The 12,673-nt window shown below is 39.1% G+C and overlaps 1 protein-coding gene across 5 annotated transcripts in view; it reads left to right on the top strand.

Moving 5' to 3' along the window:
• The window catches only part of gria2b (glutamate receptor, ionotropic, AMPA 2b), a 185,614-nt gene that overhangs the window by 78,425 nt on the left and 94,516 nt on the right, over window positions 1-12,673 (top strand). For all 5 annotated transcript variants that reach the window (XM_028802665.2, XM_051928137.1, XM_051928136.1 and 2 more), the window contains exon 3: window positions 1,170-1,409. In XM_028802665.2, coding sequence (XP_028658498.1) covers window positions 1,170-1,409 — 240 coding nt within the window. The remainder of the gene's footprint in view (window positions 1-1,169; window positions 1,410-12,673) is intronic.

Genomic DNA, 12,673 nt, shown 5'->3' with positions numbered 1-12,673 from the left:
ATAATCTCTTGTACCAATAGCATGAGTTTTCCGCATTCGACTTATACGACTGACATTATAAAAATACCAGTAACGGCGCACTGCAGTGAATACACTTGACTTGAGCATTCCTAGCTTTCATCCTCTTTCTCTGTACGTTTACCATATCGTTTGCTCAGCGGTTGATGCGCTTGATGCTTCCTGAGCAGCTATTCCTCTCTCCACTCTAGCGGCCCACTTCTCTTCTTTCGTCGGCATCTTTTCGCGTTAAAACTGTTTAAGTCAGTGTTTGTGTTGTAATTACTTAGTACGTTTTCTTTAATTTTTCACTTAAGCTGTCACTTAAGTCTTCAATCTACCTCAAGTATGATTTAAGATATGAAGAGGTAGGGGAAGTGACGGCGAAGGTGGTAGGGATGAGAACGACACCTGTACACATGCGCCACATGGCCACCCTGCTGGCCGCTGTCGAGAGTTGATTCTACAATAAAATAAAATAAAAATATAAAGAGGTATAACCCTGGAGGTCAATCATCACCTCGAAAGCAGATAGTAGATGTCATGTAGTATATGTGTACCAAATTTCAGGTCAATAGGTCAAACGGTTTGCGAGCTACAGGTGATTTAAAATCCTGGACGGACAAACGAACAGCCATGTATTATATATATGTATTATATATAAAGACCAGAAATTATATGGTAAAATCAAGTCTTGACTTATCCACGGGATAACTTATCCGCGAGTATATACAGTATGTGGTATTTAGGCTTTGTCCCATATTTGTAAAGCTACTTGTATAATTTCTTTTAATTCTTTCCTGCTCATGGCAAAATGACATCTTGCCTGAAGAAGGGGCCTGAGTTGCCTTGAAAGCTTACATATTGTAATCTTTTTTAGTTAGCCAATAAAATGAGTACTTTTGCTTGACTTCTCCCTACATTCATAATGGCTAACACGGTACAACACCCTAGTAACTGCTCATGGCATAAAGGTAGCTTTTTTCAGGAGAATATGGTAAATGTGCAAAAGCAGCAGTTAGTGGATTAGAGAAGCAAACAATAACCTCGTGTTTAACATTAAGTAAAATAATCAGGATATATTGGGAAATTTGTTTTTAAAGCTTATGACCTTTATAGTTACAATGTATTAATGATGGCCTTGTCTTTGTGTTTTCTTTCTGTTTCCACAGTCTGTTCCCAGTTTTCAAGAGGAGTTTATGCTATTTTTGGATTCTACGATAAGAAGTCTGTAAATACAATAACATCATTTTGTGGAACCTTGCATGTCTCATTTATTACACCCAGCTTCCCTGCAGATGGATTACATCAGTTTGTTTTACAAATGCGGCCTGATGTCAAGGGAGCCCTTCTTAGTTTGATTGAATACTATCAGTGGGATAAGTTTGCCTATCTTTATGACAGTGATCGAGGTAAGTGGACTACAGCCTTTTAAGTTATAGAGCGGGTCTCAGCACATTAAAGCTTAAGGCAATGTTTGTGCAAGTATGACTAAGCTACTGTGTGAGTTGTTATTACTGAAAAAAATAAAACTGAATATGGAAACTGAATATTTTAGTTTAAATTTTCTATCATGCAATGGGTCGAGCTTTAAGGTTACCTGTTAATGTCTTGAAACCGTTGTGTTTCTGTATGCTTGAAAGAGAACTTGGATGGTGGCAAGTATGTCATCTATGTATGTATGTATGTATCAAGTATGTGGAGTCCTGCCACATGCAAAAGTTCGCTGACGACACTGCTATCGTGGGCTGCATCAGGAGTGGGCAGGAGGAGGAGTATAGGGACCTAATCAAGGACTTTGTTAAATGGTGCGACTCAAACCACCTACACCTGAACACCAGCAAAACCAAGGAGCTGGTGGTGGATTTTAGGAGGCCCAGACCCCTCCTGGACCCCGTGATCATCAGAGGTGACTGTGTGCAGATGGTGCAGACCTATAAATACCTGGCAGTGCAGCTGGATGATAAATTAGACTGAACTGCCAATACTGATGCTCTGTGTAAGAAAGGACAGAGCCGGTTATACTTCCTTAGAAGGCTGGCGTCCTTCAACATCTGCAATAAGATGCTGCAGATGTTCTATCAGACGGTTGTGGCGAGCACCCTCTTCTACACGGTGGTGTGCTGGGGATGCAGCATTAAGAAGAAGGACGCCTCACGCCTGGACAAACTGGTGAGGAAGGCAGGCTCTATTGTTGGCATGGAGCTGGACAGTTTGACATCTGTGGCAGAGTGACGGGCGCTGAGCAGACTTCTGTCAATTATGGAGAATCCACTGCATCCACTAAACAGTGTCATCTCCAGACAGAGGAGCAGCTTCAGCGACAGACTGCTGTCACTGTCCTGCTCCACTGACAGACTGAGGAGATCGTTCCTTCCCCAAACTATGCGACTTTTCGGTTCCACCCGGGGGGGTAAACGTTAACATTATACAAAGTTATTGTCTGTTTTTACCTGCATTATTATCAATCTTATTTTAATATTTTTTTTTGTATCAGTAAGGTGCTGCTATCTATCTATCTAGTGTTCTTATCCAAGACAAGCGATGTGCTGCCCGATCTTGCCAAACTGATGTTGTCCTGAGTAGGCTTTATAGGGTAAAAATATTTGTAATAGTTAATTTTCACAAAAAAGAGTATGTAATATATGGGTTGGAGTTTTATCAAAGGTCTATATATATGTATATGTATATACTAGCTGTTTAAGCCCGGGTTCATAGAAACTATTGAAATTGTCAGAAAAAAAATTGAAATGCAGAGTTGCATTTTGCGGACGTGCTCGCCCCCCTTGTCTATCAGCAGCTAAATAAGCTTCTCTTTCCTCAGAGGTGCCATTTTGCCGATGTGCTCGCCTTGCTTGCTTGTTTGCTAAGCGAGTTTGTCTCCGATTCGTTAACTTAGGGCTGCCTTACAGACTCTTTGAGCTTCATGCTGTAGCCTTGTACTTCTGGGCCGAACAGACAGACACACACTTCCACGTGTAGATGTTATACATATATTGTGGCCGGGTGCAGGAATGACACATGTTGAAAATAAAAGTTGGGACATCAATAAGGTCATCCCATTTAATTTAACATAAAAGTTCAACAAAAAAGCAGCACCTCTTGGCAGGTGAATGTCTTGCCCTTGAGCTTTCAAATAAACAAAAGGGCTCGACTTTAGCCACAGGTTCAGGATCTGTTTGCTCAGGAGTTCCATCCGGCAAGAATCTCTTACCAGAAATACGCCTCCTTCTAGGCAGCCGGAGTTCTTATAGCTGCGGAACCCAGATGGGGCGGGGCTAAGTAACCTCACTGGATGGTTTTTCGGTGCTACGAGGAGAGAAGGTGAAGGGAATGTCAATAACAGTGTGCCCTCTCTCAACCCAAGGGATTATTACATACTTTGATCGATATATATACTGTATGTATATATATATATATATATTGTAAGGTTTCTAAACTCTTTTGGGGCTCCCCCCAATGGGACGACATGCCGAAAAGCTTCCCAAAGTGCAATCGCCACATCTATGGAAGACAGCCTATCAATTTCCAGTGCAAAAGCAGACTCCAACCGCTGTGGCAGTTCGCTGCAACACCAAATCTGAAAAGACCGCAGTCACTCTATCAGCACCTGCCGTCAATGGGTGATGCAAGGAACATTATAACTGCAGGGAACAGTATTAGTTGGCCACTAACCTGGCCATGACCCAGCTAGCTAAATAACCGTGCTGTTCCTGTTTCAAGCTGAATAAAGTTGCTTTTGTTGAGCCTCGTGTTTTGGGGTGCAAGACAGGGACTCACACATCACTATATATATATATATATATATATATATATATATATATATATATATATATATATATATATATATATATATATATATATATATATATATATATATATATATATATATATATATATATATATATATATATATATATATATATATATATATATAGGTGGCACGGTGGCGCAGTGGTAGCGCTGTTGCCTCGCAATTAGGAGACCCGGGTTCGCTTCCCGGGTCCACCCTGCGTGGAGTTTGCATGTTCTCCCCGTGTCTGCGTGGGTTTCCTCTGGGCGCTCCGGTTTCCTCCCACTGTCCAAAGACATGCAGGTTCGGTGGATTGGTGATTCTAAATTGGCCCTAGTGTGTGCTTGGTGTGTGGGTGTGTTTGTGTGTGTCCTGCGGTGGGTTGGCACCCTGCCCGGGATTGGTTCCCTGCCTTGTGCCCTGTGTTGGCTGGGATTGGCTCCAGCAGACCCCCGTGACCCTGTGTTCGGATTCAGCGGGTTGGAAAATGGATGGATATATATATATATATATATATATATATATATATATACAGTATATATATATATATATATATATATATATATATATATATATATATGTATATATATATATATATATATATATATATATATATATATATACAGTACATATATATATATATATATATATATATATATATACGTATACTGTATGTATGTATGTATATATATATATATATATATATATATATATATATATATATATATTAAAAGGCTAATAATATAAGTAAATGGAGGAACCTAAAGAATAGTTGGGGTGCCAATCGATATCATGGGTGTGATTCAGTTGCCTTCATTGGGTGTCTCCTCTCCGCTGTGGGGGGGAAAAAGAGACAGTACTGTTAGTGAGAGTGCCCCCACTCATCCTGGAGTGGTATTGCATACCTTTGCTGACACCAATGCATGATAATATATATATAGTAATCCCTCCTCCATCGCGGGGGTTGCGTTCCAGACCCACCCGCAAAATAAGAAAATCCGCGAAGTAGAAACCATATGTTTATATGGTTATTTTTATATTGTCATGCTTGGGTCACAGATTTGCGCAGAAACACAGGAGGTTGTAGAGAGACAGGAACGTTATTCAAACACTGCAAACAAACATTTGTCTCTTTTTCAAAAGTTTAAACTGTGCTCCATGACAAGACAGAGATGACAGTTCCGTCTCACAATTAAAAGAATGCAAACATATTTTCCTCTTCAAAGGAGTACGCGTCAGGAGCAGAGTCTGTCAGAAAGACAGAGGAAAGCAAGCAAATCAATAGGGCTGTTTGCTTTTAAGTATGCGAAGCACTGCGGCACAAAGCTATTGAAGGCGGCAGCTCACACCCCCTCCGTCAGGAGCAGGGAGAGAGAGAGAGAGAGATAGAGAGAGACAGAGTTTGTTTTTCAATCAAAAATCAATACGTGCCCTTCGAGCTTTTAAGTATGCGAAGCACCGTTCAGCATGTCATTTCAGGAAGCAGCTGCACAAAAGATAGCAACGTGAAGATAATCTTTCAGCATTTTTAGACGAGCGTCCTTATCGTCTAGGTATGCGAACAGCCCCCCTGCTCATACCCCCTACGTCAGGATCAGAGAAAGTCAGCGCAAGAGAGACAGAAAAGTAAGCCGAGTAGCTTCTCAGCCATCTGCCAATAGCGTTCCTTGTATGAAATCAACTGGGAAAACCAACTGAGGAAGCATGTACCAGAAATTAAAAGACCCATTGTCCGCAGAAATCCGCGAACCAGCAAAAAATCCGCGATATATATTTAAATATGCTTACATATAATATCCGCGATGGAGTGAAGCCGCGAAAGGCAAAGCGCGATATAGCGAGGGATTACTGTATATATATATATTGATAGAGAATTTGGGATAGCTGGCGTCTTGGCTGGGATGGATGGCTCCTTATCTGGGCAGGACGCCCACTTAATGATAGTATGTGGGTGGAAATGCACTGCGAACCAACCAGGTTGGGAGGCCATAGTAATGGATGGACAGGGGCATGTGCTTCCCCAATACCCTGGATGGTGACATCCTTCTGGTGCGCTTCCCATTCGGACACCTGCAGGGCTATATAAGGATGGCAATTTTGGTGGGCAGTCCTGCTGGGGTCCTCAGGTGCTGCTAGAGGGAGCTGCTGGATGCAGGCTCTGCTGTCACAGGGAAGTTCCACCAGATTTGGAAGTGGTTCCTGGATGCAATGGGATAGCACAGAAGGTACTCCCAGGCTGCTATGCTTCATCCAGGTGAGTTGGAGTGGGGTGGTTGGTGGACAAAGCTCGCCTAGAAGGAGTAGAGGAAAGAGAAAGAAGAAAGTTATGCTTGTGGTATTGTTATTATTACAAACAGGCCTTTTGTGAAGGTAATTTATTAGAATAAACCTTGTATTTGAACCCTGCACTTGTATTGTTGTAGTTGTGTCTGGGGGTTTGGGGAGTTGTTTATGCCCCTTAGTGGTCACAATATATATTAAAAACATTAGGTACATCTGTCTGCTCACTATGCATTTAATTTGCTAAGTGACCTGCTCTGACTGTACAAGTAACATATGGTGCCTACAAAAAGAATTTGCCCCATTTGAAATTACAATGCTTTATTGTTATATACAGTGGATTAAATTTAACCTTTTTTGACACTGATCAACAGATAAAGAATGTTAAAGTGGTCTAAATTAATTACAAATATAAAACACAAAATAATCGATCACATAAGTATTCTTCTTCTTTAATCTGTCACCCATAAACCATCACTGGTGCAGCCCATTGGCTTTAGAAGTCACAGAATGAGTTCAATGGAGGTCACCTGTCTTTGGTTTCAGTTGATTTTAGTATAAATTGCACCTGACTGTAACTGGTAGGTCCAACTTGTGGTGGACGAAAGCATTAAAACTCCAAGCAACTTCGTGAAAACCACAAGTCAGGGGTTGGACACAAGAAAATATCCAAGTCACTAAATATTCAGTTAAATCAGTCATTAAGAATACAAAGTCTGTCAATCTGTCTAGAACAGGCCCTCCACAAAAACTGAGTGATCATGCAAAATGAAGACAAGTGAGTGGGACCACCAGGAGAACTCTGAAGGTGTTAAAAGCTACAGCAAATGAGATTGTTGCAGATAACAAGTGTTGCCTGCGTCTTCATCAGTCGCAGCTACAGTGGAACGTGGCAAATAGAAAAAAATGCATGTGATGTCTCAGTAAGAGTAATATGGGAGACATTAAAGTCAGCAGGAAGATGGTTATATGGTCTGATGAGTACAAAATTAAGCTTTTTAGTCATTAGACTGAAACCAGATATTGTACATTATTAACAGCAACCCCACTGTAAAGCATGGTGGTGACAGCATGCTGCTCTGGGGAAGCTCCTCTGCAGCAGGCCCTAGAGGTCTTGTGAGGGCAGAGGAGAAAATGAAACGAGTAAAATACAAGGAAATCCTGGAGGAAAACTAATATTCATTTTGGGAACTCATGCCTTCAGCATTACAGCAAGACAACAACCCCAAGCATAAAGCCAAAGCTGTATGGGAATGGCTGTAAAACAATGTTGACCTAACACATCTCATTGTATTTTCCAAGACAGTCTTATCCACTATAGGACTGTGGCTATGCAAGCAGTAATAGGGTAGCCCAACGACAGCATATCTATATATCTACTTTCAGTCTGACATTATATTGTCTTGGGGCAGGCATTTAAATTGCATCATAGCTTTGTGTCTTGGAGTAGCACAACCAACTTTGTCATGGTATGTGGTTTTATAAAGGCTGTTCAGAAACTATGATGTTTTTTTTGCAACACAATCCCACCGCAGCTTATAACATTGCTGCTGTGATGCCCATTAAAACATTGGAGATGTACATTTTGTACATGATGTGTGTTTTGTAACAAGAAAGAAGTCAAGACACTGCTCACCTACAAAGAAGGAATGTCTTTTGAATATGCATCTGCATTTAGCTCTGTTACTTAGTTTTTGAGCATTTTTGCAGCTATTCTTTTGTAGCGCTGCCACATAAAGATAATATGTTTTCTGCTGGCGATCGGGTGTTGTGGGGAACATTCTTACAGCCAGAGATTGACAGCGGTGCCCCAGAGGTGGAGCTTACGGTTTTACTGTTTTTTCGGGGAGTGATTTGCATCAAGTGCGCCGTTTTAAAGAGAGAAGGAAGGAGGAGGAAAAGAGTTAAAGAAGAGCATCGGATAATTAAAATACAGATCAGCTACTGCACTGGCCATGTAAGAAGTCTAGGAGCTCCTACAGTCCTGTCAGAAGGTGGAAGGTCTTCCTTTGATCAGGGAATCGAACGTTCCGCTATTTCCTACAGACACTGGTGAGCTATTTCAAAGGACTTATTATATTTTATCATGGCGCAAGATTGACTGTATGTCTTTTATGACGAAGAGGTGATTGTGCTTATAGTCCGCAATTTTCTGGACTTCTCGTCTGCCTGCCGGCAGTTGCAGGGCAGAACAGTGGACAATCTGTGGAGCTATTTATCATCTCTGGAAGGGGAACTGGGGGAATGAATATTGTTGTTGTGTATTTATATGTATATGTATGTGGCGCTGCAATATAAGGGTTATTTCAGGGTGGCGGGGTGCATGTGTAAGGGATTGTATTTCTTTTTGTTGTTTATTTGATGTAATGTGAGTATAGATATTGACTATAGTTTTTGTGGGCTATACATGTATTGGTATTAAGGAACTGTTTTGAGTAGAATAAAGGGTATACAGGAAATTTATTGGGGTGTGATATTGGCCTATCCTTTTATCATCTGCCGTCACCAAGGACAGATTAGTGGTAGCAATCGTCTCATGTTAGCGCTCGAGACAAATTGTTACACTTTTAAACTTTATTTATTTCTTTTTCCAATTGAAATGTATGTCTTGAAATGTATTGTCAAATTTTCATTGGTATTATTAAAAATAATCAGCAATGTTCAATTTTCTTTGCTTTTTTAAATGACTTAAATTAGGACCGTGAATAATGCCAATAATCATCATAACTATTAAGCAACTGATTTAACAACGTGTATCAATTAACCATAAAAAATATAACTGTTAAAAACAAAATATAATAGAAATGGTTACGTGATCAAGGCAGTGACATATTCCAGGGAGACCCCCACTTTACTCTCTAAAAAGGGGTGCCCCCATTGATTTATTAGATTCCTGTGGAAAATATTACTATCTATCTATCTATCTATCTATCTATCCATTATCCAGCCCTCTATATTCTAACTACAGGGTCACAGGAATCTGCTGGAGCCAATCCCAACCAACACAGGGCGCAAGGCAGGAAACAAACAAGCCAGCCCACCGCAGGGAAAACACACACCAAGCAAACACTAGGGACAATTTAGGATCGCCAATGCACCTAACCTGCATGTCTTTGGACTGTGGGAGAAAACCGGAGCTCTGGGAGAAAACCCACACAGACATGGGGAGAACATGCAAATTCCACGCAGGGAGGACCCGGGAAGCGAACCCAGGTCTCCTTACTGCAAGGCAGCAGCACTACCACTGTGCCACCCCCTTTCATCTATCTATCTATCTATCTATCTATCTATCTATCTATCTATCTATCTATCTATCTATCTATCTATCTATCTATCTATCTATCTATCTATCTATTATATAGTGCCTTTCACATCTATCTATCTATCTATCTATCTATCTATCTATCTATCTATCTATCTATCTATCTATCTATCTATCTATCTATCTATCTATCTATCTATTATATAGTGCCTTTCACATCTATCTATCTATCTATCTATCTATCTATCTATCTATCTATCTATCTATCTATCTATCTATCTATCTGTTATGTAGTATCTTTCGTATCTATCTATCTATCTATCTATCTATCTATCTATCTATCTATCTATCTATCTATCTATCTATCTATCTATCTATCTATCTATCTATCTATCTATCTATTATATAGTATCTTTCGTATCTATCTATCTATCTATCTATCTATCTATCTATCTATCTATCTATCTATCTATCTATCTATTATATAGTATCTATCTGTCTGTCTGTCTGTCTATCTTATAGTATCTTTCGTAGCTATCTATCTATCTACCTGTCTATTACATAGTGTGTTTCACGTCCGTCTGTCTATCAATCTACAGTATCTTTTATAGAGTGCCTTTCAAATCTATCTATATAGTTATCTACAGTACCTGTCTGTGAATCTAGTGAAATAATCACTAGATAAAGTTTGCAAAACTTAAAATAAATGAGTAAACTAAGTGCAAATAATTCCATCTAAAGATTAAGTTAGATTATTAATTAACAGCCAAAAAAGGTGCAAGAGAGAGAAGGTGGGATTCAAATATGATTTAAAACTGATAACTAACAGACACTCATGCATGGTTTTCTACAGAGCAGAAGCCTCAAAACCTAGTGAGTTTTTGTCAGTCACTAAGATGGCATAATTTGACAGAGAAAATTTGAACCAGAGATGCACCTTCTGTTTTCTGAACATCTAATAGTTTAGATGTACCGTACATGCATATTTAAATGTTCAATGTACTCAAAAGATGTACATTATATTACATAAATTGTGTCTGCTAGAAATATTCAAAGTGAATTTAAATCCTTCATTAAATGGATTTTTGGTCAAAACTGTGTGATGTGATCTAGAATAATGCCTTAATAACATTTCTGATATCATCTTTACTTACTACAACCATAATAATTCCATTAAACCTGTTCTTTGTTTCAATCCAAAAGAGCAGATTAAAACTTAATTAAACTTTTGAATATGTAAGGATTATATATATCACATATGTAAATAAAACTATGTACATGGTCTTTTATGGATATAAACAGTGTTTTTTATTTTATGATTTAATAAAAAAATATTTTGAGGTAGACCCTACCAAAAAGGGAATGTGCTATAAAGGTTAAAAAGGCCACAAACCAACTTCTAGAAGGAAGTAGCAGTTACAGTATTTTTACACACACTACCAATTTTTTTTAAGATGGTAAAAATTAGGCAATTACAGGAACATTGGAAGTTAATCTATGTCACATCTGTGATAGTAAAACAGATTACAGTGCGCAGAAGCTCTGATTGGTTTAATGCAGTACTGAGTGGTATCAACTGTGCGGATAACTTGAAGACACTGAGATTACATCCACACTACTACATTTTTGCTTAAAGTGTAGATATTAGTCTTCATTTTAACCTTTTGTCCACACTACCCTGGCATTTTTATCTTATGGAAATGGAGACTTTTGAAGACGCTCTCCAGATCTGTATACTTCTGAAAACACAGGCTCAGCAGTTCAATGTGGATAAGGAGGAATGTATACTTTGTAAACGGCGACTCTGTTGGCACTTTTATTTGTTCATGCTTATTATGCAGCCCTTCCTTGATTGGATCATAGTCATTACAGCGTCTCCTGCCCTAATTAGTCACCCATCGCGGAATAAAATCCTATTTCCACATAGCAGACAGAGAAGAGGTGCTTTCCATTGCGATTGTTGTGTCGCTTACCTGTATGCATCAAAATCACGCTTTGTACATTTTAAATACAGCATACATGTGCAAATATTTACCAGTTGATACAGTATTACAATAAAACACCTGGCATTACCATCCTTTCAAGGATTTTTCCACTTTTTATATCCAGGGTAGGCAAACATCTGCATTGTATGTGTGTTTGGTTGTTTAATGTGGACAGAGATACTTTCATTTACGATGTGAAAACGCTAGTGTGGATGGACATTGTTTTCATTTTAAAACACAGTTACTAAATAAAAACTTTGTAGTGTGGACGCATCCTAAGTCTTTTCAGTTTAAAGGAATGTGTAACCATGGAAAGAATAAGTAATGTGGTTACCAGCTGTTCATTTACAGTGTGTTTTTCAAAAGGACAACACAGATGGAAAATGATTAACGTTCATTCAACACAAACAGAAGATTATCAAACTCATTTGTTCCATGTTCAAGCCCGTGGAGGACTGAAGCCTGTCTCCGCAGCTTCGGTTTCAAACAGCCAGGTAACAGCCTGAGACTAGGAGTTAGTGACCTGTAGGGTCCTGAAACACAAATTCTTTATGGTTCTCTATTTCTCCAAGGTGAGAGTTGTAAATAAATGGAACACGTTGCCAAACTCTGTGCTTAAACTGCAAAATCTTCAATTTCATTGTTTCGGTTTAATTTATTACCATTGTATCTTACAGTACAGCAAAAAGCTTTTCTTGGTTCAGGACATGGAGCAACAACGCAGGCTATGTCAGAACAGAGCAGACATAAATTACTAAATTAAGCAATACCAATTCCAAATAAATAAATAACTACTTCAAAATAATACATTTAAGTTATTACAATGTAATTAAAGAAAACATATCAAATATCTCATATATAACTCAACATGCATCAGACAAAACAAGTAACTTATTAAAATTGAATTGCTAGTGCTTGCTGATTATTAGAGTGGGTGTTTTCATAATGAAGATCTCAGGTCAACTTAAAGGTTATATGAGAGCTACCAGTCTAATGACCTGAGGGCAGAAAGTGTGTTAAGGGTCTCTGGTGGTATGGCTTTGAATGCTGGGCTAAATGACTACCTGTAATTCACGTGGTATTATTCTTTAGGACTGTTTGTTTCCAACCAAAGAACAACCAGATATTTCCTAGGTGGGTGTTTGTTATGTCCGCCTTGGTACCAACATATGGAACGGCTCATCCCAAAGGACTGGCAGTGAGGACTGGGAAATGTGCAGTAGACACCAAGGGGACAGGGCAAAGAATGGCTGTTAACTGGAAAATTGTGAACCAGGAAGCGAAAAGATTTGGGCATGCACATTCATAGGTCAAAAACAAAACTAAAAGTCTTGAGTACTTAACCTTATATTGCTA

The sequence above is a fragment of the Erpetoichthys calabaricus genome, chromosome 5, assembly GCF_900747795.2.
Source record: "Erpetoichthys calabaricus chromosome 5, fErpCal1.3, whole genome shotgun sequence".
NCBI classification, from domain to species: Eukaryota; Metazoa; Chordata; class Cladistia; order Polypteriformes; family Polypteridae; genus Erpetoichthys; species Erpetoichthys calabaricus.
Note: the sequence above shows the minus strand (reverse complement) of the source record. Positions and strands in the feature narration are given on the sequence as shown.